The 23,863-nt window shown below is 33.4% G+C and overlaps 1 protein-coding gene across 1 annotated transcript in view; it reads right to left on the bottom strand.

Moving 5' to 3' along the window:
- Man2a1 (mannosidase alpha class 2A member 1) overlaps positions 1 to 23,863 on the bottom strand; it is a 174,480-nt gene that overhangs the window by 54,433 nt on the left and 96,184 nt on the right. The window contains exons 11-12 of the mRNA XM_047555657.1: positions 20,581 to 20,695; positions 18,904 to 18,974 (exon numbers count right to left, since the gene is read on the bottom strand). Coding sequence (XP_047411613.1) covers positions 18,904 to 18,974; positions 20,581 to 20,695 — 186 coding nt within the window. The remainder of the gene's footprint in view (positions 1 to 18,903; positions 18,975 to 20,580; positions 20,696 to 23,863) is intronic.

Raw genomic sequence — 23,863 nt, 5'->3', positions numbered from 1 at the left:
GATATTGAAGTTAGAGGTCAAGACCTTAAAATAACAATAGTTCCAAAGAAAGAGAAAAATATGAATAAAAGTAATGAAAATAAAGACAATTCCACCATAGAAATTAACATATGACATGATAATTGATAAGCAAATGAAATTCTATGAGGATAAACACTTGAAATTAGCAACTTTGCAAACTAATACTAGAGTACAATCAGAAGAAGGCAGGGCAATAAAAAGTATTCAAGTTGAAGTAGAGACAAAAAAAGGGGTCAATTCTGAAAAGATTCAATAGGTGAAATAAGATGTGTATAAACAGAAGCAAGAAAGAAAATGTGACAATACAAATACTGGAACATCTAAGAAATTTCCAAAACTAATTAGAATGATCAATCCACATGTATAAAAACTGTGAGCCCTGAACAGGAAAAAATACACTATAATGTATCATATTATATCCCCTCCTCAAACCCTCAAAAAAGGCAGAATCTTAGAAGCAACCAGTAAAAATAAGACACTAATGTGAAAAAACCAAAACAAACATAATTTAATGTTGTTTAGAAAGCAGGGGCGGGGGGAAGTCAAGCTCAAAATCTATACCCAGCAAAAATTTCTTTAGAAAATGAAAAAAAAATGGCTTTAGACAAACAAAAATCAACACGCTGGTTTCCAGCAGACTTGTACTAAATTAAACACTAAGTCCCTCATACACAGGAAAATCTCAAAGGGAAACATGGAACTGTGGGAAAAAAATGAAGAGCACACAAATAGTGGGAAAATATGTGAAAATTGACTATACAATATAACACAAAAGTAATAATGTGAATTATTAATAGCAATAATGTGACTATACTAATTATCCATGCTTCTCTATGGTAAACACTAAAAGAACAGTAAAATCATCTATAACCAAAAAGTTAGGATGGAAAAAATGTAATAATAAAAATTTCAACCTATAAGAGGGCAAGAAAAGGTAGTAAAATAACTTGAAGGAAACTTAACCAAAATATTATTAGCAACAGCTATTCTTAGGAGGTGGCATTATAACCCATTAATTTTTATATTTTCCAAATTTCTTATATTTTATATTTATGACTTTATAATCAGAAATTATAACTTAAAAATAGTCTCTGACTTTGAATTCAATAATTCCTACCTTTATAAATATAAGGAGCTAAATAAATACAGGTGGATAAACAAAAATATTCAAATATTATAGTTTACATCTAAACAATCTAAATATTTTTTAAAAAGTATATAAAACATTATATTCATTAGCTAATCAAACTAATGAATAAATTGAGGAAACTTGCTTAATAAGTAAAGGTTTACTTATAGGTTGTAATATTAATAGTCATAAAATATCTATGAAGAATTCTGTAAAATACTAGAAAATGTAACATTAAATATAAAAGAATATTCTGGAGTATATGTAAAGAATGACCAGTAAAGTATTAAAATAGATAAAATTTAAAAGGAAAAAAATTATACTTTAGGATTACTAGGGAGTATTCTGTATCTCTTTTTTATACTTCTGGATGTAGGACGTTCTATAAAAAGTACAAATTTTTTAAATAATTGTATAAATAATGAAACCAACTTTAAAAAGGAGAGGAGCAGGAAAAGTGGGCAGGCAAAGGAAATCAGAGACATTGGTTCCAGGTAGAATGATTATAAGAATAAAGGCACAATATATGAAAAAGAATGTTGTTTTTATGATGTTTCTATAATCTATACAGTAAAGTGAACCTCTAAAATGCCACTCTGCTAAAAAGGTAGAGAAATTCCAAGCCACAGTGAGGAAATGGACTGTCTTTAAATTTCTGCAAGGACATTAGATCTTAAGTAGGTAATGGGAAGTAACAGTATGGTAACATGGTCCAATCTTCATTTTAAATACTATTTCTAGTTTCCAAGAAGAATATTTGAGGGGAAAAGACTCAAAGAGTAGTTGACAGCAGCAATGGTTGAGACCTCAATAGCTCAGGTAGGAAAGTTGAAGACCTGAGTTAGAGGAACAGATAAGAAACACATAACATGTCTTATCAGTATGATATTTTTGGATTTCTTCCAGAAGACTGAATGACAAGAGAGAAGGAAGCATCTCCCACAACCCCTTGTTTACGGTTAGGATAAGATAGGGTGGTACCATCAACCAAGACTGAATACCTATAGGATGGGTGCTGGGAGGAGGTTTCCAGATGGATAATAAATCCAGGTTTAAACTTCTTGCAGTACCATGTCGCTATGCCTGAGAACAACCACACAAATTGATCCTGATGCTCCTAAATTAATCTGTAACTCGGAATCTACTTTTCTGTAGAAAATGTAAAACTTAGGTTTCCGTGTCTGATAGGCAGCGTAATGGCCTTCAAGTTGCCCACATCTTAATCCTTAGAATCTATGAATGTTACCTGTTGCAGCAGAAGCAACTCTGTAGATATGATTAAAGATTTTGAGATGGGGAGGTTACTTTGGGCTACCTAAATGTTTTTCTTAAGAGACTAAGTTTGCTGGTAATTGTTACAGTAGCAACATGAATGCATCACACTACACTTTCCTATTAAAGATGGAGGCTATTTCAGTTTAATACCACAGACTGAAGACACACATAAAGGAAAATCTTGAGTTCTGAAATGGGGATGAGGGTGGGTGAAAAGAACAAGAAGAGCTTGGGGTCCTTGGAAACAGATCCAAACAATGATTGAAATGAAGTGTGTCTAGTCCTCTGACCCTCTCTCCCAGAGAACTCCCCCACTCTACTTCTGCATCCTCTGGCTAAGAGGCCTGATGTGCCCAAGATCCCACTGTCCCAGAGCAGGTATCACAACTAAGAATAAGGAGAAGCAAACAAACAAACCAAACCTATACATTCTAAAAAGCAAATGACTTATAGTCCCTTACATTGGCCTTTTAAAATTCTATTTATTTTAAAATTTTACATATATAAATATACACATTAAATTCTATTTCTTTTTAATCTTTGAATATCTTATATAGGACCCCATTCACTGGAGACATGCATATATGTACAAGGTTTTTCAAAGTTCCAAGACCTTCAGGTTTAAAAACTTTTCTATTCCAATAAAATATGTCTTCTTTAACAGGCAAATGTTTGTTTGCCCATAAAAATCCTTCTAGGAACTATACACCAACAATCATACTTATCTTCATTTTCTAGATATTGAAATTTATAGAAGGAGAAAAACTAAAAATTATGATTTCTGGAAGTCTCTGGTTGACACAGAAATAAATATAGCCTGATCTAATAAGAATAAAGTTCAATGTTAAGGTACAGAACACTTCTTTAAATCAGGAGTGAAAAAACCAGGATTTTGCTTGATTTAGTATATAAATGTTATGTGATCTTTCTAATGCATGAAAGTTTATTTCATCATTTTTCTATATATTTAGGAGAAATAAATCTTACAAGTTAATATTATAAATTTATCATCTTGTGGAGTCATGTCCAAGGATAAGATTCAAAAGGAAGGTAAATGAGCACACTGTATGTGTGATCCAATACAAATATAGTCACCCCTCACTAGACAATAACAGGATAGCTTCTGAAACTACCATGCTGTCAACTAAATCATTCCTGCAAATACTACTAACAAAATATTACTACAATATTTTACTACCATAAAATATTACTAATAAAAGTTCCTAGTTTAAATAATAAATGAATTGTGTGAATTGCTAAGTATTCTAGACAGCTCTCTTTTTAAAATATTACTTAGGTAAAGAATTCTGTTTATTCATATTACTAATAAACAAAGCAGTAAATCAAACACAGAAATAGTTTTGTTATTTTTAACAGTAAATAAATTTCACTTAGCTGGTGGTAGAGTTTTTCAGATGTTATAGTAAAATAATGACAACACCAATAGTTAGTATTTAATGAACCTTCAGTACAGTGCTAAGCAGTGTGAGCTTTACTTGAATTAACTTATTTTGATTTTGTAATCATCCTGAAAAGTCTTAAAATCATGAGCATTTTACAGATATGAAGGGTAGTTCTGCATCCTGTTCTCAGTTGTATAATCATTCAAGAGTAGATCCAAGATTCAAACCCCATCAGTAAGGCTCCAAGGCAGCTTGGAGGTAGGGAAGGTGGCCTGCTGTCCTGTAGTAGGTGAGGTGCTTAGGATGCATGTGCTAGAGCAGAAGCACCATCTGCACACTCCCCACACCTCTCTGAACATGGTCTCATCAGATTGCTCTACACCCACTCTAGCAAAAGGTTCACTAAAGCAGTGACAAGACTGGAGAAAAGGGGGCTTCTTTGTGGGGATGAACATTACGCTATTGCTTCTGGTGTCTGGGATGAAAACACAAGCAGTTCCTTCAGTAAATTCCTACTTTTTATAATAGGTGGTATGAGAAAATTTGTTACATAATAGTTCTTCATTTTGAAATACTGATGATACAAAGAGTTTCTTGGTCCTCTGAACCAATTTTTGGATGTACTAGGTTATTTTCAAGAGTTGGGCTTTCTATTTGAATGAATGCTTTAAAAATGCATCATACTTTAGTAAGACATGACTGTGGAGATCACCTATCTCAACCTCCACCTTTCCTAAGACCTACTGCAAATGAAATGAAGTTTCAAAAACATGGTGCTGGTTAGTGATAGCAACGGGACTAAATCAGTCCCCTAATTCTCAATGCAGGGGTCCCTTCACAATATTGTGTTCCTTTTAGGCATCTAAGAGAGGTGTGAGATCTGCTCCAAAGCTCAACGACATGAAAATGAGTTAATATTATAAATGTCATCGCAATCTGTAACAACAAATACAACTCTATACTATAAAGTGTTAACCATCAAAAGTAAAACAAATTTCAGGGTTTCTCCACATTGTAAAATGTGTTTCTAAAACCATAAATGTGACCAAAGTAGAACCAACATGTAATTTTAAAGAACTTCTATAAACAAAAATGAACTGAAAAATCTTTTACCCACATCCAGTGCACAACAGAAAATAGTAAGTCAATTAAAAGTACAAATATTTCTTCCAAAAAAGTACTTCTTTCTAAGTATTCTAAAACTTTTGATACAAAAGCAATAAAAAAGAAAACAAAAAAATTGTGTAAAATTTGGCTGACCCCAGGAGTCTTGTCACCAATTAAGTTACTTTCACTGAAAGAGTTTTGCCTAAAACAAAAATACCATCTGTTTTACCTAAGACATTAAGATGTTCTATTTTCTTGTCAATTCAGAAATCACATCTGTAGCTATTTTCTAAAAAGAGAGTGAAAGACATTATATTTATGGGTGACTGCATAAGGAATGATTTTCAATCAAAATGTAATTTTCATCTACTGGAAGAAAATTTCATCTCTCAAATGAATAAAATGCTTTAACTTGGGAGAACATATAGTACATAAACAGAATGATTTTCAAAAATAAAAAAGACCTTAAAAGTTAACACAGTAAAAATAAGGTTGTTTTGTTGCAAAAAACGGAAATGGCAAAAACATTCATATTCACTTGGTATATTTCTGTTGACTAATAAAATCTATCTTGAGCAAGGTTTCCAGGTGAATAGAGAAGAACACAACAACTTTTATTGATACCACATCTCTTCATGTTAGTGAGCCATCATGCAAGTGGTAAAAATGTGACAGCAAAACACCGGCCACTTTCTATTTTCAAACACACTTAGAAACAACATTGGCCCAAAGAAAGATTCCCTACTATACAACCCAATGAACCGACTGAAGATATAGAACACTAGAGAAGACATCAGTCACAATAAATGTAAACACAGTGTCACAAGGGATAAAGAACACATTTCAAAGAAAAACACACAAGCCAACCAACTACCTACATCACTTGGGTAAAAATAAAGCACCTAAAACAAATCTGAAACTCAGGTATGTCTTACTTTGAAAAGCAGCCAAATGTCATATGTGATTTTCTCGCCTAAACAAAACAAAATAAAACAAAACAAAATAAAATATAAAATAAAGCTACTCTCAAATAAGGATGAAATAAGTAAGTCCAAAGGCTCTATTTAAAATTTTTCTTTTACCACAAAGTTGTGAAGTGCTCTGAAGTCCAAGATGGGCTTGAAGCCCTTCCTGACTTTTTCAGGATCAGGAAACCTTCACTAAAATCCTTTTCCTTGTTCCTCTTGTAGTGCACGCTTTATTAATCTGCATTTAGAAGGAAAAAAAATCTGGTTCAGAAGAACGGAAGACTTTGAAATATGCCACATCACTTCAGTCTATGCTCTGAACTGCTTTCGGTTAATTAGTTTTGTGTTAGCAATTTCAGAAGACATGATGGACACTAGAAGTAGTTCCAAAGAAGGTAGAAACTGGACAGAGAACCAAGTTTTCAAGAAATTGGAAAACAAATGACCAAAGAATTTCTCTCATATAACCATCAATAATCTCCCACCCCAATTAAAAGCACTTTAAAAAACGCAGATATTTAATTAACTTGAACATTTTCATAGTGCATTATGAAACTTTAACTAATGGTGAAAAAATTGGCACTACAGTTAAAACAGAAAAGAAACATTCCAAATTTACAGTATCTGGCAGACACATCAAAATTAATGCCAGGTCTTCTCTGACACTATCTCGTCTCCTCAAAGTTTTTCTTAGGTTCAATGAAGTCATGTATTTGCAAATATTTTAACTAAAAATTACTGTAATCCTCCCAGGATTATAGGTTGTAGACCTCATGCTAATTCTGCCTTCATAGGGTAAGGTATGGAAACATCTCATATGATTCTACATATATAAAGAGACACATAGTTTCCCTTTCCTTCTGCACTTTCCTGAAGATGGTCATTGATAGGGTAATTGCAAGAGGTTGTATAAGTCCTATACAAAAGCAATCTAATTTCATCAGACAAATCACACAACAAAACCACACTGTAAAAACTTAACTCATTGCATAATACTTTGATGATAAACTAGATCTATACAGCTAGTTAAGAAAGCTTGATTAAAATATGCAACATAAAAAGACAATTAAAACATAAACTAACCAGGCAATTTAGCAGGTGTTCTCTACTTTGCCATTACTTTCCAAGGAAAAAAACAGAATTTAAAAACAAAAATTTAAAACCACCATTTTAAGTACAATCTGTTTAATCACTTCCACAAATAAAATCTAAAATAATTTTTTACCTAGGAACAAAATCACAACTGACTAACTCTTAGACTGCAGGAAGGAATATTCTTTTAAATTTCATGTGAAATTAATGAAAAGAATGAATACCATGTCTTGAAAGCATTAAGGAGGCAAACCCCACACTGCGCATCACTTAAAAATCAATGTGTGGGTCTAATAGTAGCCTACTGACGAACTAGCCTACTGATGAACATTTTCTTCAAACTTTTAAATGACAATAAAAATGTACTTAATATGCAATTATATTGTTTAAGGCAAACTACCATATGCTTTAAACTGTCTGACAGAATTGTAAAAAAAACACCATTTCAGGGGGTACAAAAATGGAGTAAGAAATTTAAGACGAACTAAACAATGGAGGGTGACAATGAGAAGTTAAACCTACAGCCAAGAAGCCAAGTACGCTAGGTCAAGTCAAAGAAAGGACTACTACGAAGTTTTAAAGTCAAGTCCTGAACACCTGTGTGTTTAAGGGAATGTGGCACAAAGGGTGAAGAGTCAGTACTGCTTAACCTGCAAAGATTTCTTGAGATTCAGATATTTGCCAACAGGCTTTGGATAGGACTCTAGACAAGAAGAAAATTAGGACACCCAAGCATGGATAGCAGTTACAATTCCATGTCATTCAGAATAGTGAGGTTGGTTTCTGCTGTATTTTATCTTTTTTTAGGGAACTTGTTAATTATTTTATGCAATTTTGCAATTCTCCTAAACCATTACTTTACAGATCTATGGTCTCTATTTGGTGAAATCCAAAAATATCTGAAAAAAAAATCAAAAGATTTTCCATAACTAATTTATTGGTAATACCTAAACTGAACTGACACAGAGCTATACAGAATCTTAATTTTCCCATTTGATTTGTATATTCATAAATTTAAAAGCAGACACTGCAGTAGTATGTCATATATGCATACTTATTTCCTAAAATTAAAAAATAAATCTGAATTCAAAAGGTTCTATGTACTTGCTTTTAGGGCAAGTCTACACCACAGATTCTAAGTCACAGACTACTTGAAAAGGCACTATGACTCTGCAGATTCAGGAAGACTAGTCATAGGTTGCAGCCATCACCCAGGAGAGAGAGAATAGTAGCTTCAAACAAGGTAGTGGTATTGAAGGTAGAGAGGACAAATTCGAGATACACTAAAGAAGTAGAATCAAAAGACTTATGTGTGTTTGCATATAAGCTGAAAATAAAATTGAAAAGACAAAGATGATCAGGGTAATCTTATAATGTATTATCCAAACTAATATATTTTTGAGAGTGAAAGGGGCCAGGAATGAAAAACTGTATGAACAAGTTTGGGACCTCAGAACAGGTTCCAGTGAGAGGAACTCTGTTTAAACTCCTTGTGACGTGGGTGCTAGTGGTGGATCCTAGTTCAGCTTATCCACCTGACCTGTGGGCATGTGGCTCTACAAGTCAGGAGACTTTTCTCAGTATATCAACAGTGCATTGATAGTAAATGAAGGCAATGAAGTAGGAAATATCACTCTCACCAGAAGCTGGCATGTGTTCAAACTTTCTGGGGCAACACAATTATTGAGGATCTTCTACATGTTCCTGCCTCTTCATCTCCTTCAGATGTTAACACAACCTGAAGCTACAGACTTTATGATACTGTGAACAAACTACTTTTACATTTTAAAGACTATCAAAATTAGATGGACATTTCTACCTTGATTGGCAATAAAATTTACAATAATACTTTGGATCTCTCTCTGTTAAATGCTTTCCAATGTCCTTTTAAAAAATATATTTTTATACCTTTGTTTTATTTATTTATTTTTTTGTGGTGCTGAGGATCAAACCCAGTGCCTCACATGCACTAGGCAAGCACTCTACCACTGAGCTACAACCCCAACCCTCCAATGCCTCCCCCCTTTTTTTAAAATATATTTTTAGTCTTTAGGGTTTTTTTCTATATATGTTTTTAGTTGTAGGTGGACACAGTACCTTTATTTTATTTTTATGTGGTGCTGAGGAAGGAACCCAGGGCTTCTCGTGTGCTAGGCAAGCGCTCTACCACTGAGCCACATCCCAGCCCTCCAATGCCCTTTTAATTCCTTGTTTTTGAATTCTTAATTTTGATTCATCCATCAGTCAACTGAGTTGACTTATATGAAAGATAACTTGGAGGTGCTGGGGATAGCTCACTGATTGAGCTTGCCTAGCATGAATAAAGCCCTACGTTCAATCCTCAGCACTACAAAAAAAGAAAGAAAACCTTGAGGACAAAAGGGTTCAAGATTTCAGTGTTATCAGAGAAAAGCCTTAAGCAGCTTTTCTTCCACATTATACAACATACATCCTCACCTGGACATCTTTACAATATGTTCTCTGCCTTTTAAACTGAACTAAGTTACTAAATGGTCTAGGAGATGACACTTTTTACTTATACTAGCTATAACTTGGCCCTTTCCATCAGGAAAGTAAGACCTCTGCTTAGAAAAACTTTTCCTCAAATATATCTTTGATTATTGCCTCTAGTGTAGCTTTTTCCTAAAAGAAATCTAAGTCTTTTTGTGGTAATCTTGTCCTCCATGCCTATCATTATCTTCCTCATAGTTTCCATTCACTTTCCTTTTTTCTCCATTCTTAAACAGCATCTCATGGGCCCTTCTTCATGTCATGGACATACCCTGTCACAACACCAGCTTCAACTGTCAGTATCCCTAGTGAAGATGCTGCTATTGTTTGCCCAACAATCTATCTTCATCTCACTTTTCCTTTTTCCATATCATCTTGCCAACTTTTCATTTCAACTTTATATTCTCTGATGTGTACTTCTTAGAGATCATGAATTCAAACTAGACTTTCTTTTTTTTTCTTCTCTTGGCCTCAGTAATAGATCATTTTAAGAACAAAGTTGTTTTTCTGAGTCTTCATGCTACCCGTTTCTATTAAGTTTTCACACAGGTTTCCCACAATTACTTTCAATTCATTTATCCTCATAAAGTAGACATCCACCCAGGTACTGTGTTTACTAAAGTTACCCTTGGGTTATTAATTTTGGCATTAGTGGAAGTCCCTCTCTCATCTAGAGTTAGTTTACTTGATAAATATTTGTTGAGCACCACCAGTATTGCCAAGTATTTGCCAGGGAATTTAAAAGCAAACAAGTGCACTGCCCTCATGGAGCTAATTTTTAGCAAGGGAGATGGGTAACAAGGAATAAATGAAATAACTTGTTTAATAACACCATGAAGGATGTAAAGAAGATGCAGTGATACAGAAAAGAATGAGTGATAATAAGTTCACATGCATAGATTCAGACTGACTGCTAATTCCCAAAAGGCTAACATCTAAGATGGCTGTGCCTGACTGGTATTCAATCCTCTATATTAGCGCTGATAGTTCTGAACAAAAGGAAGGCTTCTCTCCTCAACAAAGACTATCACAGTAATATGGCCCACAATATCACCAACTGACATTTCCTTGAGCAAAACTCCTCTAGATTGGTGATCTACTATTAGTCCCTTACTTGTTCCTAACTATTTTATATCTGGTAGATTCAGTATCCAAACTCATTGCAAAATATGCACAATGAAAGTTCTCTTGTCAATACAATCAAGTCTGGCAATAGATCTGTCCAGTGAAAGTTAAAACAGATCTGGAAATAAAAGTTAAAGTAGGAAATCATTACGATAAATACCAGTTGTTATCAACATTTACTTTATCATAAAACATACAAACATGCATGATACTCTACTGATGTAAGAACAAAGGCTTATGAGGCAATTTAGACTATGGGACAGCTAATTGGAGATTTTTGTCATATTTTCTGCATAACCAAACACATGATAAACCATCTGTGGTTTTAAGCTTAGGTTTCTTATGTGAATATTAAGCAATCTGAGTGAGGACTGCTTCTACATTTTTATGATTTCTTACCACATCTTTTGCACTTATCTCACCAATATTTATCAGTGACTCACCTTTGCTGAATCTTTCCAAAGCAGTCAACTTTTTAAAAAGGGGTCTTCGTATTTAATTCATCAGTTTAATAAAAACACATTAGGAGGGAAAATAACAATAAAAACCTGAATTAGGAATAAATAACTGATAAACACAACTAAAAAGACTGGTATGTTGACTGTCAATCCAAGGTTTGGAATTCCCATGATTGTTTATCTTCTTCTATGTTTTTATATGTGCTTTAATGGGAAATTAAGTCAGTCTTAGAGTTCCTAGTCAGTCATCATGTAAACTGGAAGTTCATTTTTTAATAAAATAGGTATTATTTCACATAAGTCAATGTGAGGTTGAATTAATGTTCATCACCCCTAATGTCACAAAATATATAGAAATGATAAGGGTGGGGAGAAACCAGTGGAGGAGGTAGCATCTTTCCTGCTAACTTCATCTTCCAAAGAATGTTATATTTCTCTAAAAAATTAGACCAAGTAAAACCCTGTGAATGATTAATTTAAACTAGCAAACAACAGGTAAGGTTATTTTATGTTGCCTATCCAGACATGATAGCTCTAAAACCATACCAAAACACTAGTCAAGGCAAAAAACTTTGAACACCAGTCAATGCAAAAAACTTTTAATATAAAATTAACTTAATCATATTGAAGGCACTTTCTAGTTTCTTAGGAACTTCCTGGATTTAAATAATATACTATGCTCTATTCAATCTTTTTATTTTTGTTTTTTATTTTATTTACTTATTTTTAATCCTGGGGATTGAACCCAGTTATTCTTCAACGGAGCTATACCCACAGTGCTTTTTATGTTTTAAGACATGGTCTTGCTAAATTGTCCAGGATGGCCCTGAACTTGCAATCCTCCTTCTCAGTCTCCCCAGTAACTGGGATTACAGGTGCACGTGCCACTGTGTCTGGCTAGGGTAGGTCTTAATCTAGTATAACTGACATCCTTATAAAAATTCCAGATACAAAACAGAACACAGAGGGAAGAGGATATGAAGTCATAGGGAGAACAGCTTCTACAGTTAAGGAATGCCTAAGGCTAGTAGAAGCTAGTAGAGAAGTACTGCATAGATCCTTCCTCACAGTCCTCAGAAGGAACCCCTCCTGATGCCACCATGATTTACACCTTCTGGACTCCAAAGCTGTGAGACAATACATTTCTCTTGTTTAAGCCACCTAGTTTGTGCTACTTTTGTTGTTGTTGTCATCTGACCCACCTCTACCACTACAGGGGAGTAAACTCAGGTTTGTCCTAGCTCTGAACTACATCCCTAGCTCATTTTTTTAAAAATTCATTTATTATTGATTTTTAAAAACTTTTTGAGATAGGGTCTTGCTAAGTTGCCCACCCTGGTCTCAAACTTGCAACCCTTCTGCCTCATCCTCCCTAGTAGCTGGGATTACAGGCATGTGCCACTGAGTCCAACTATTCTGTTCAGTCTTTTAGGAAAAGGATCCTTTCTGAAAATACTCTAGTGGATTACTAACAGGATGAAGTATATCTCTAGATCATCAGAGAATTAATCAAACTGTATCTCGAAAGAGTCAAATTTAACAAAACATAATGCAGATGGAATATAGGTAAAAAATCACAAATACCTTTTATAACCAAATTGTGATTAAACAGAAAAGCATCTTGCAGAAGAGTTTATGAGCTCATCCCTTAAAATCAATATAAGTTCACTATACCATTACTTGTCAAGATAGACCTAGACTCAATTAGCTCAGTTTTTATGTTTTTAAGGATCTATAGCACTAACAATTAGCAATTCTCCATCAAAAGAAAATTTCTATAGCAGCTTTAAAAGGTAAAGAGTTTCAGCTGTTCAGAAAAATAGAACCTGTTGAGGATCTACTGTATCAACTGCTAGTCAAATCATGTTTTCTATTATTACCTTAAATTTCCTTGGAATAATTTTAAAATGCAGTCTATCATTTTTGGGTAGGTTTGTTGTTGTTTTGTGGTGCTGGGATCAAACCCAAGGCCATGTGCATGCTAGGCAAGCACTTCTTCCACTGAGCCGCAACCCCAGCCCTCCAGGATATCATTTTTCCAGAAATAAAACCCATTATTTTCCTGACTTTATACACTTATTTTTCTGCTTATCAATGTAAAGCCATTTTCATAATGGTTTTCTAGTGAATGGTAAGACTTGAGGGTAAATCATTATAAACCAGGAGCAACAAGTGCAGTTCTTACACTAATTATCACTGCTAGTAGTCTTTAATCTCCCCACGGTCAAATGCTAGGCAAGCTCCATCTGGATATGTACAACTCTTGTCATCAGACTCATCTGTCACACCAGAACTACCTTGATTTGAGTCATGGAATTTCAGTTCCATCCTTAGGCGACAAATGCTTCTACCAAATGTATGTTGTAATAAAGTTGCCAGAATCTGGTTAGAATTCTGTTTTCTTACAAATTCCATTTCCAAACAACGAAAATAAGGTGTTGAGCTTGTTTTCTTCATTTAAAACTTACATTTAAGCAACTGTTTAGATACAGTATAGATACCTTCCCAGATATATTTTCACATGGTATATAAATGCAGTGATGACAATGACAACAAATGAAAAAAGAATCACCTGAAACCTCGACTCTTATTACACTTATTATAATTATTGCCAGGACAATTGTCTACAATAACAACATTAAAAATACAAAATGAAGAAGTGGGCAAATACTCTACATGTCAATAACAACAACAAAAGTCATGTGTTACAATTAATCTGATGAAGTCAACTCAGCTATTCAGGAATATCTTTTGTAGCCCTCATTATGAAGAAACCCTCAACATGAAATCTTGATGTTAACTCGATAACTATGCGATGATAATTAGATGAAACCTAGATATTTTCAGGTTCATGGTATAAAAATCTAAAATTTTATATACGTACCTCTACAGATTCAAAGCTCTACTGATTTGCAACTTATTTTATTTTAAGTGTTATTAATAAGTTAGTTTACCAGGAAGCACTCTGGCACCCAACCTCCAAATATCATGTGGGGAGGAGACACACCAGGATGCCACATTTTCACATATACCATGAGCCACGTTGTATACATATCTGGTGTCTAAAGCTTCATATTCTCTTCAATCAATAACTAAATGTATTCCAACAAATCTTTATATTGAATTTTTACTATGCTAAATACAATACTACTGGCGTAGTGGCAGAAATAAATGAAAGAAATAGTTTCTACCCTCAAGGAGTTTACAATCTAGTGGGATTAACTTTCAAGTAATAATACTGGCAGAAATAAGCCAGCATCAAATGCTAACCATGTGAGTGAGTTATTTTGGGCCTGATTTAGATGAAAATTTGGGGCCAGCATCATAATGGGATGAGAGTGTGGGCATCTTGGAAGGAGAATGAGTTTATTTTGAACTGAACATGGGAAAAATGTGAATTGTGGTGGCCAGTGGTTAACTGTGGCAGAGTCTCCAAAGATGACTGTCGTCCTTCCCTCTGCTTCCCATACATGTTCCTCACATCAAGAAATACAGAATAATCCCCCTCTCCTTGTATCTTGACTAACCTTACTGACTTCCTTGACCAAAAGAAATAATGGAAATGACCTCTGGACTTCCATATGAGGTCATAAGAAGCCTTGCAACTTCTACCCAGAAAACTCCCAGGTATCTAATTCTTGGGACTCTCATTCTTAGAAAGTGTCTCCACAGTTAAGGAAGTCATGTTATATGGAAAGGTCATGTATGAGTACGGGCAGTTGACAGTCCCAATTCAACTCAGTCAACGAGCTGCAGCAACTTCCAGAAATGTGAGAGAGTCCTCTCGGACACAGCCTTGTCAAGCATTTGGGGAATTCTAGCCCCAATCTTTGATTGACTGCAACAGTATGAGAGACCCTAAGTAAGAACTGGCCAGCAATTCTACAGAATCCTGAGAGATATAATAAACTCTATTTAAGACATTAAGTTTTGGGACAGTCTGTGAGGCAAAGACTACACAAATTCTTCAATAGGCAACAAGTCCCTGCAGAATACTGAGATAAAAAATAACATTCTCACAGTTCTGCTTTTGGGTAGATTCCTCTGATAATTACATGTAATAATTAGGGACATAGAAAATTGAAGACAAAAGTGCAAGAAGCCATTGCAATAGTCCAAGCAAAGCATAAAGGATGTGTGAAAACAAAAGAGTAACAGGAAAAGAGGATGGATATCAGAGATCAGTAGGGGTAAAATCCAAAAGACTCCACTTGGTGAAATTTAAGAACTAATAGAAGGCAGAGGTCAAAGTGAGTTCTAGGGTTACAGAACTGAGATAACCAAGAAGATAGTAATTCTATTAATCAAGATTGGCCAAAAGGCATATGTGCAGGAAATTAAGTTTTAAGTGCTGGGAGGTCAATGAGGTAGAATCATTCAATAAGCAACTGGCAATGGGGCGTGGAGTGCCTTTTATGAAATTAAATACTTTTTATGTCTAGTTGATATCTGAAGTCACTCAAAGTCCAGAAAACATTGACTTTCACTGTGTCTCCATAGTGTTATAGGTTTCTTTTCAAGTTAATCCCTTCTCTCTTCTTGGCAGGACAGAAGGATGAAGGGAGGGAGGGAGGGAGGGAGGAAGGAAAAGAGAGATGTAGGATAGTTTTCCAACAAATACCTTACTAAAAGTTAAAAGCACTAAAGGCAAATTTATAATAGTTCAAACAAATTAATCTCAAACTGAAACAGCTTGCTAAATTTTAAATGTGTCCCCCCACCGCCCACAATGCTCATGCACTGGAAACTTAATCCCCAGTGCAACAATGTGAGAGGTGAGACCTTTAAAAGGTGATCAGGTCATGAGGACCCTGCCCCCATAGATGGATTAATGGTTATCACAAGAGTGGGTTAGTTATCTTGCCAGGGAGTTCCTGATAAAAGGATAGCTTCAGACCCTCCCCCAACCTCTTTTCCAGCAGGCTGCCCTGCCATTTCACCTTCCACCATGGGTCTCCTGCCATTTCACCTTCCACCAAGGTCCTCACCATATGCAGCCTCCCCCTCTTGAACTTTTCAGCCTCTAATACCATGAGTCAAATGCATTTCTGAACACTATAAATTAGTTAGCCTGGTATTTTGTTACAGTAGCAAAATCAAACCAAGACAAATTTTCTACTTAAAAATTAAATTCTTCCAAGTTCCCAATCTTGCAAGTCTTTTTTGTAAACAGTTTCTATAGAAAAATTATGAATATAAAGAAACAAAAACTCGTCTATGTTTAAGGATTGTTTAAGGCTAGACAATTTATGACTTGCTCAAGAGGCCCTAACTTTAACTCTTAAATGGTAACTGTGTACTATACAAAAACTAGGAAATTTACACATTACATAGTTCACACAGCCTTGTGAACTAAATACAAAGATGCATATTAACGTCACTTTCAGCAGATTAGGTGCAACATTTTAAATATAAACAAAATTATATTAGATATAGCTATAATTAATGTTGCCAATACCATGATCAAATAATTTACACTGATTTAAATCCTATGTGTTTAAATCAATGTTTCTCAATCTTTTTAAATTATCATCTTACTAAGGACTCTTTTTAAACATTTACTTTCTAATCAATCATCATACAATTTTAATACCACACATAAACTCTTTATCTGTTTTATACCATATCTGTGCTTTATGTTAACAAAAATAAGATATTTTTCAAATAACCCAAGATTTTCACCCTCCTAGGGAGGATATCTCTCACTGTGAATATGTGATTTATTTAGATTAATAATTTGATACTCAAATAGAAACTATACTTATAATTAAAATAAAGTTAAGCCCTTGAGCATTAAGGAAGATTTAGGAGAATGTGAGAAAGACTTATATTCGAAAATCTCCCAATAACCAGTGAGATCAGCAATTATTTAATGTGCAGTACTCACTAAATAAAAATATCAAATTCTTCCATTTGGGAGGCCACTATCAATATTCTTCACTGATTTTACTAAGCAATCAGTAATGAAAGTAATTTGTGGATAACAACTTCAATGTAGATTTTACAACAAAAAATAAAAAGTCCTAATAAAGTTCTCAGGTACAAAATGAACAAAACACATGAAAATAAGAATCTGACAATCAGAAGAATTCCCAAAGTACTGAACTGTGGAAATGGTAGTGCTGACATTTAATAGAAATGTACTAAAAAAGAAATAATAGTAAGAGAAAGAACATTATCTAAACACAAACTTTTTTACAAAAAAAATTAAAAAGCAATCATTTTACTAATACTCTTTAAAACTCTATTTGTCTATCTATAATTAAAACTCCTCAATACTAAGGTTCGAAGATAATGTTTCTCCTTAATTATATCATATTTCCTGAGTTTCTTCCTGTAACATAAGTAAGGCTAAATTATCAATTATTGTTAGCCAATTGTGGAAACATTAAAGGAAGGAAAAAACTACAAGGAACATATTTCGTTCTCTGACCCATTTTGGCTCCAGCCCACCTCCACCCACCTACACTAATATGCACCTAGAATGAGAGTGAAAGATAGAAATGGAGTGTAAATCACTTATAGTAAGTATTTATTATTCTTTCAGGCAGCAAATCAAAGAGATCTTCCTCTCATCAAAATATAAAAAAGAAAAAATTAACAGGAGGATTATGTTAAAACCAAATAGGTAACTGACACTATAGTTTATTAGGAGTATAATACAGACAGAACCTCAAATGTATTGAAACATTACTTATGTTTAAATTAAGGATTTTTAAAAATTTTTATGATTGGCATTTCTTTCAGTATCATTATTTTTTCATCTTATGACCTTACAACCTAAAAGCTTTTAAGACTTCAGTAATGTTGCTGATAACTTTGGTATTACTAAAAATCACTTTTCTTGTTCAAAGATCTAAGCTAAGAAGTCTCTAGTGAAAAAAAATTAGACAACTAAGGCATTAGTCTATTAACCAAAATCTCAACTTTACTAGCAGTTGCAAATTTTCTCCATACTTTCCTATTTATTTTAAAATAAATTTAATAAAGCATACTTAATTAAAATGATGAATTACTCTTAAAAATTATTCTCTAATCCTTCAATTTTTAAGAGGGTACAATTTCTCAATTAAGATATTAAAGAGTTAAACTACAAAACATGCTGCACTTCTGGATTCACTGCCTAATGACAGGTTAATATTTGGTCATTAAAAATAGATAACCTTGGTGGTGAAAGATTAACTAATAGAAACAGAGTGCACTTCTCTATAAATCAGATGTAGCCACCAATTAAATGCCCTAGTTTTTGTTAATAAAAAAATTTACCACTTTCTTTAGTGTAAGTCAACAGTGCTAAAACAAAGCAGTCTGACTAACAAAATGACAGTTTTCTAGTGAACAATTTACAGGAGGAAACCGGACAGCATTTTATCATATATAATAATATAATATATAATTGATATACAATACATAATCAACATATCATGTACATATAAACAAAGAAAGTAGGATCAGGGATTAATGGAAACCAGGTAACTACATGAAAGGTTAATCAAGAAAGGAAATAATCTAAAAGTAATCAAAATTACAAAGGGCATTTTTTAATTATAAGCTATATACCATACGTTTTACTTATGGAAAATATTCTTCTAATAGTTTATTCAGTAATGTACCAACCACTGTGTTAGCTATTAGCATTAAACATGAAAAAATCAAGGAAGAAAATCTATTTCTTCAAAAAGAAATTTTGTAATTAATAAAATGATTAAATTAAATATTAACTCAAAATATATGCTGACTAAAAACCAGAAGCATAAAAGACAAAAAAATTCAGCAGAAAAGTAGTAAACATTTATAAGAAATTACAAATTTACCTTGGCTCCTCTGCACTCAGCTTGATTACATGGCTTTCTGGCAGAGAATCTTGTGATTTTTGTATCGAATTCTATAAAAGTGAACAATAATTTTTTATTTTACTTTTAAAACGTAAGTTTAAATATTAGCTAAGCAATAGTACTTTGCAAACATCTTTAAAAGGGTACATTAGAAAGAAGAACTTTATTTCCTGCTACAAAAAGTACATCAAAATTCAAAGCAAATAATTTGTGTGAATACATGTGTGTATATGCACACAAATGTGTTCAGACTTCAAGCAAAACATACATGACCAGAGCTACAGTCCACAATGAGTCATTCTACTTAGGAACCAAGTAAGAATTCTAGACAAAATTCTGCAATAGGCTTTACACTATTTTACTTCTGTATCATGTTTCATATCTGTAAGAAATATATGTCCATTTCTTATATTTTTTACTTTAAAATGAAAATATATAATCCTTGCTTTATTATAAGCATCAGTCTAAAAAAATATTAAGGTGAATTTCTGATTCCAGATGTGTACACTCAAATTACATATAAAATTCAAATACCCAACTTTCATCACAGAGTCTAGTGATAAATAAATATCAATTAAAAAATATATGATGTCAGGTGCAGTGGCACATGCCTGAAATTCTAGCAATTAGGGAGGATGACAAGTTTAAGGTCAGCCTGGGCAACTTAACAAGATTCTACCTCAAAATAAAAAGGGTTGGGGATGTAGCTCAGTGGTATGATGCTCCTGGGTTCAATCCTAGTACTTCCAAAATAAATAAATAAGTAAATAAGATAAAAATATCTGAGTTAAGTTAAAAAAGGGTCATACTCAATCATATTCTGTCTTTCCTGTTGCATAGCAGCAAGTTCTACCTTTCAGAACACTTTCTTAGAAGTTTTTCTGATTCTAATGACAGACAAGGTAAGACAGACATTACCATTCCATTTTACAGATAAATGAATGAGGGCCCATAGAAGGTAAGAAACTTTTTCAAGGACCATACAACCAGGGCTGAGGCCAACAGCTATCTCCTAATTCCTTTAACACTGCTCTACTGCTAACATACTTGAGCACTGTCCATAGCACTCATTGGACTTATCCAGAAACCAGGGTACCATTCAAACCTCAGGTTCATCAAGAACAGGTTAATGGGGTTGATCTGTATATATAAGGTTGATATATATCTTATGTTCATCTACAACTAGAAGAAGAAGAAGAAAGAAGAGAGAAGGAAGAAAGAAGGAGGAAGAAACGAGGAGGAGGAAGGAGAGGAGGAGGAGGAGGGAGATCAGGACTTAACAACAATTCAAATATGCAGAGGTTTCTAATTTAGCCAAGCAGAATAACTAATTACAATGTTCAATTGCCTTACAATATCACTTTAAGAATGTTGTAAAAGTCTATATTTTTTACCTTCCTTGAAATAAATTCATTGTGTTATTTTTAAGGCTAAGATTTAGTCAGAACAAAATACATATCAGAAACTAAATGCAGATACACTTATAGAAAAGAAGAGTGTACAATTAACTCGTTTCAAGTATTAAATTCTTGTAAATAATGTGCAAAATAATAATTTGAGTTCCATATCATTTTTCATCAAGCTTCTCATTTCATTTTCTAATCCAAGAACAAAAGAATCATATTTTTATGATGACAATAAAAGAGATCAACTAACCATCTCTAGGAAGGGATCAGAGGAGTAGGTCTCATACATGCTTTTGTTCTTCAAAATAAGAAGAAATGCAGAATCTCCAATAACCTTCTCCAAAACACTTAATGAATTAAATAGTCTGTAAAACAAAAAATTTATTAGTCTGAGAATTCAAAACCATGCAAACATTGTTTTCAGTTTCTTTACTAGTGGTCAAACCACCAGTACATTCGTCTTGTGTTCAGAAAAGGAAACCTGTAAGTATACAACAAAGTGTCTCCTTGGTCTCCGAAACTGAGACTTAGGGGGGAAATAGTTAATCAGAAGCTATCACTGATAAGCATTCATTTAAAATAGAAAACATTTTTGTTCACACCTGAAACACATTACCTTATTCAATCCTTTTATACTTTCTACAACTATCATTTCAAACAGTAAGAATATCCAGTATGATCACCCCAAGAACTATAAGGTAGTCTATCAAAAAGCAATAATCTGCTCCTTTACTTCAAACTTCAATAAAAACAATGAGGAAGGAAAACATGAGATTAACTCTTAGTTTACAAGAAAACTGAACCAATATGCGAACCATTCCCCAATAATTAAAGGTGATACTTTATTGACTTTAATCTCATGTTATTGTTCAAGAGAACTGTGAAGAAGAGTTTCTCACAAATCTGGATAACGAAATTGTCTTCATTCTTGGTATTTTTCTTGGTCCTTGAAATTAGTCTTCAGATTGTATTTTTGTCTGAAGAACCAAATGATATTAAGAATCTATTGATCTGTGATCAGTTCTGGAATATAACCTCAGTACTTCACTAGTCATTGATGAAGCAATATATATTGGAAAAGAACTTGCTTAAAGTTGTTTATTGTTTCAAAATCAATCATGCTTCTTTAAGGTTTCACAGATCAGGCATCCTTAAGTAAATGCATAATAGAGAAATTTGTAGGGAAGCCTCTTTGTGTTTTAATCAATCATCACAATGCATTTATTATCCTTACAGAGCCATTGGATCATTTTCTCCAATACAGGAATCAATTCTTTCAAGTATTTTTGTTGTTATGTAATATCAACAACAAAAATGTTGGTAGAATAATTAGAGATAGCTTCTTTTTGCAGAACACTAAATTTTCCTTCAAGGGTGTAAGTGCCCAAGATTAATGTTATTAATTAAATATATTTACATAGTAAATCTATAACTATAATACTAAAATCTTATGGATTTGAATTCATGCCATTATCTAGTTAAATTTTTCAGTATATTCAAACATTTTTAAATAACATTGAGTGTTTTCAGCAGACTAAAAGACCATACAAATGAATACAGTTTAGGGATGGAAACAACTCCCTCAGCCTAAGTTTGTTTCTACATGGTTATCTTCATTAGGCAACCTGAACCTACAGAATAAAAATCATGTTCTCCTACAGGTAAAACCATACATATATTGCAATATATTACAGAGTCCTAATTAAACTGAGGAAAGTCACAAATCAATGTGGCCATACATGCAGCCTTCTAATGAGATGAGCACTAAAAAATACAGCAGAGTGTATCCCAAATGCTTTGTCAGGATGCATAAGGCTGTTTTGTTTAAAACAAAACATATGGAAAGTAAATAAGTTTGAGAAACACTGGATGAAACAAAATTTTAAAATGTTAAAACATTTCATTAGCATGAGATTTCTCAGAGATTCTAACTTTCTAACATGCACTTATCCTATTAATATGGAACACTATTCAGGGAAAATCACTTAGGAATCACAGCTTTCTAGTTTGCTGTCACTGCTGTTGTTTAAACAGATGGCATCATGTCTGTCATTCAACAGTTTGATCTATATGTTTAGGACCCGCATGCGCAGTCATTGTTCAGTTTTTCCAACCTACATTATTTACAATATAGGAATAAAAAAGGGGAGGAATTCTGTGACTGGTCTCATTACCATTTCTTCTCCCTTTCTACCTAAGCCTCACTCACTACTTTTAAGCTGAACATCCATTATAAACACTTTGGGTAATTTATATTTTCAGGCCACAGTTTAGAATTAACCTTAAAATATGCCATGATATAGTCTTGTCCTGCAGTTTATAATTATATAAACACTGATATACGACTGTTGAGAACATGACTCTGAGTTACTCTGGAATGTCAGAGGAAAAAGCTAGAAGGGTCTGGATCTCCTCTAACTTTAAGGAGCTGTCATACTTGACCCGGTTATCTGCTAACTTCTTTCACATAACATACTAACAAGCAGGACAAGATTTATTCTGTTCGGGCTTGCTATTACTAGCAGCCAAATGTAATTCCTAACTCATATACTTGTTCAGAGGGACCTTCCTGCCAAGGTCTGAATGAACAGCAGTCAACAGTCCGTGTACAAGAGAAAATGCTAGTGCCTCTATAATTCTCTAACTTGTGTTTTGAATTTTCTCCTTAAAATGTCTGTGCTAATGATCTGATAATTGTTTATGACTTTTCAATTGAAGTGTGAAGTACTTGCAAAGCAAATTTGCAAATGTCAAGTACCATTTGAAAATTACTATGTCTTTTTTTCTCTAACATGCAATTCTGTATGGCTTTTTTTTTTTTTTTTTAAAGCTAAAAGCAATATAAAACATATTTAGGAACTAATGGCAGGCCTCCCAGAAAAGTCATGAGACAGAACATGTTCTGTATCAAATCAAACTGTATTGTATAAATGCATTCTATTGTCATGTACAACTAATTAGAACAAATTAAAAAATTAATTAAAAAAAAGAATAAAAGAGCTCTACTCAAATGTCTTTAATATGGCAGCCAGAGAGAGCAAGTAGCGGTGTAGTAGAGTGACTTCTCCACATCCTCTTAGTAGCTCTGCCCTAGTCTGATTCCAAGTCTGACTTTTAACCAAGAAGGCAGAAGCCGGTGAATAGGAAAAATGAAGGATAGGACACTTCTTTCAAAAATGCTTTCTGTAGCAGGAATACCAATACCAACATCATCTAATCGTTTTCTACTTTAAGATTAGCTCAACGTCAACATATACCATATACTGAGGAAAGTATATTTGCCAAAAATCTCTGAAGATAGTCAAGATATTACCTTGAATTTACTTTTGAAGGACTGGAGCTAATGAAGTCTCAAAAATATCTTTTTCCCCAGATTTCTAGAAAACTAGTAAAATATTATAACTAAAAATTTAAATACTTATTATGATTAATAATATCAGTTGTAGGTCAATTTTTAAGGTTGATTTTATAAGCTCCATATACTTTTCATAAAAGCAATCCACTTTTTAAATCTATAAGACAATCATAGCATA

This window comes from Sciurus carolinensis, chromosome 6, assembly GCF_902686445.1.
Source record: "Sciurus carolinensis chromosome 6, mSciCar1.2, whole genome shotgun sequence".
Taxonomy (NCBI): domain Eukaryota; kingdom Metazoa; phylum Chordata; class Mammalia; order Rodentia; family Sciuridae; genus Sciurus; species Sciurus carolinensis.
This window is presented reverse-complemented; position numbering and strand designations above follow the sequence as displayed.